Source organism: Zingiber officinale, chromosome 6B (genome assembly GCF_018446385.1).
Source record: "Zingiber officinale cultivar Zhangliang chromosome 6B, Zo_v1.1, whole genome shotgun sequence".
Taxonomy (NCBI): domain Eukaryota; kingdom Viridiplantae; phylum Streptophyta; class Magnoliopsida; order Zingiberales; family Zingiberaceae; genus Zingiber; species Zingiber officinale.
Window position 1 is genome coordinate 42,404,271 of NC_055996.1, and position 2,985 is coordinate 42,407,255.

Here is a 2,985-nt window from a genome sequence, read left to right on the forward strand (position 1 = left end):
ACCGTAAGTGTGTTTATATCGTAACTGACAAGTTTTCTTTAGGGCCAACTTCTACTCAAGCTCTTTAAACACTGCATCAAAATAAAAAAATTGGCATTAGTTCTGTGCTAAATGAAAATCATATTTAAAGGAAAAAGCGGGAGTGCTGTAGATGGATATATTAACCAAGCATATTAATGTTTGACCTGTCTTTACAAGTTCTAAGCATATATATTAACCAAGCGGGAGTGCTGTAGACTCCGAACCAAGTAAAAATAAACTGTGTTAGCAATTGTTTTTACTTAACTTATATTCTGCTGCATTTTACTCAATTGTTTTTAAACGAACGTGAAAAAGCAACGAGTGCTATTGACATTAATTTTGAACTAGAATTAATTTTGAACTAGAATTTCTGTAATAGAATCTAACTTAAGTTATACCATGAGATTGACAATTATTTACACAATTGAGCTGAAGCAAGGTAAAAGTTCAACTTGACATGACACATTCACAGTCCCAAAATCGAGGACGACATTCTATTCCCTTCCAACACCCATGCGTCATGGAAATATATATATTAACAAACTGTAGACATTATCCTACTATCAAATTCTCAGAAGTCAGAAGTTGGCAATGGAAATGTGAATGCAGTTCAATTTATGAATAGCTAATGATCAACTAAGTTGATTTTGGTTAGCTTTCCAGCGAGAGCTTGAATAAGAAATCGCATGCAGTGTACAAGATTCTTAGTTCACGAAATTCCATAAAAACGGGTTAATTATAACAACATTAACTACCCATATTAAAAGATATATTGCATCTTTCAAAATAGGTTCACAAGAAACAAATCATCTAAAGAGGTCAATGCATGAAAACAAAATTCAAACAGCACACACCTAAGTTCGCTAACCATTGAACCAAGTGTACAATAAGCAAGTGGATTACATTTGTTATTTCAATTTTTATTCAAAAATACGATAATGATGAATAAGGAGAAATGAATGAAGTGCTGATAAAGATTTACAACTAGGCTTTTTTACCAAAAAAAAACTTTTAATTAAATGGATTTGCCTCGTACAGTAAAAAAAATCTTATTAAAAGGTTTTTCAAAAATAATCTTAACCATGGTAAATTACATTCACAATAACTTTCTAAATAATGAAAGTATGATACCTGATCCTCAAGGAATAATCTTGGCGGAGTACACCATGCACCGCGATGGAATTGATTGAAAGAACTGGTGCTGCTTAGTCCAGTAAAAGAGCTCACTTGGGACATTTGCGGACTTTGCTGCCCACCAACAGCAAGTTGCTCCTGCTCCTGATCTTGCTCCCTCAAAGCAATAATGTAATCATAGGTGCTGATTCCCTGTAAGCGCATCCATGTAGAGTAGCATGAGCTAGTTAAAGTGTCAATTTTCTCCAGAATTGATGAATAAACAACACCATATCGTTCAAATTCTACTATTTGTTTTCCACTATGGAAAATCTATCAGTTAAATAACAAGCTGTAATAGTTCAGTTGGATAATAAGTTTCAGTAATGCTCAGTGTATGGATGAATGCAAAGAATTTGAAAATATAAAAGATATATTCCTTGAAATAGAGATATTTGACCGGATACATAGGTTTGTTTTATATAAATGTAGGAGCTGTGTAACTGGTAGTGTTTGCTGTGTCACAAGTAGAAATATGAAAGTAGTGTACCTTTTTTATTAAAAGAATATGGAAGAAGAAAAGTTGTGCAACTGGAAGAGTAGCAACCATGGCTAATAAAGTGCACACAGCCTGCATTATAGAGACATTATCAAATTAGTATCAGAACCTTGAAAAATCCTCATTATGATGTGTGATTTTCATTCATTTTCTCTTCTGAGTACTCACCACCACAATGATAAAGGGTGCCAAGGAAAAGCTACTACCCAGCTTTGAAACAATTTCAGCAGAAAATCTCCTTCTCTCAACAAAACACAGTATCAGCACAAGCATCCCAACAGCCCACTGCAGAATAAGCTGGCCCAAGGTGCACAAAGCATGGAGACCAATCAATAGTCAATCAGAATGAAAAGGACCTGACATAAAATGCATTCTATGTATCAGGTCCTTCACGTACTAAGAAAATAGTATCTTCTAAGTTGATGCACACAGATGATAAATCTACACTAAGAAAATAGTGTCAATCACTATGCATGATTAATGAATACAACTATTGGAATGGTAGGAAATATTTGTGCTTACCAAGAGAAGAGCAAACACCATGAGGATGAAGAACCTTTTGTAATTTTTTCTTCCTATGCAGTTATTGATCCACTACAAGGAAAGATGAATACTGCATATTACTACAAGATAACAAAACATATAAGGTTGTGAATGGAGAAAACCCTCACCCTGCAATGATGATCAAAGCCATCAACGCATTTGTCACAGACTCTACAATGCTTACTATATTTTAGAACCTGCAATACAAACAGATAGAAATCATTAGAGAAAAACCAAGTTAATATAAAGCACATAAGAACTTTATTTTCTTGAAAAGATTGTGTGGCTCATCGTAAATGAGATCTCTATCACCTTTCTCCCTAATAACCAATATTCTGAATTATCCATCTTTTATGGTTATGCATTTGTCCAAAGGCCATCTGATCAAGCAATCAAAAAAAGTAAATTACTCATCTTACTGTCCTATTCTTTTTAAGACATCCTACCACACCACATGAGAAGCACCCACATTGTTTTGGTTAGCCTAGAAATTTGCAACTTATCACCTCGAATCCCAACGGTGGCATCACTCTGAATTATTGCACAACTTCTCCATCCATAGCAATCCAAACACCAGAACACGAAATGGCGAAGAAATATTACCTTAGTTAAGATGGAAGATTAAAAGTATTGATCAGGAAGAGACCAACAACTTTAGAAGCCTCGAAGTTTTAAATTTTGTCCATGCTGGTTGGCACAGGGAAAAAAAATTCATTCCATCTGCCAACTGGCACACGAAAAAGAACAAA

At 34.5% G+C, this 2,985-nt stretch overlaps 1 protein-coding gene across 1 annotated transcript; it reads right to left on the minus strand.

The window, feature by feature from the left end:
* Positions 1–672: 672 nt before the first annotated feature.
* Positions 673–2,505, minus strand: LOC121990936 (probable protein S-acyltransferase 22). Its single transcript, XM_042544982.1, has 6 exons — positions 2,365–2,505; positions 2,216–2,287; positions 1,862–1,990; positions 1,685–1,765; positions 1,153–1,347; positions 673–690 (listed from the first exon to the last, which is right to left on the minus strand). Exons 1-6 carry the CDS (start codon positions 2,488–2,490, stop codon positions 673–675), a joined length of 621 nt encoding a protein of 206 aa, XP_042400916.1. The 5' UTR covers positions 2,491–2,505.
* Positions 2,506–2,985: the final 480 nt, after the last annotated feature.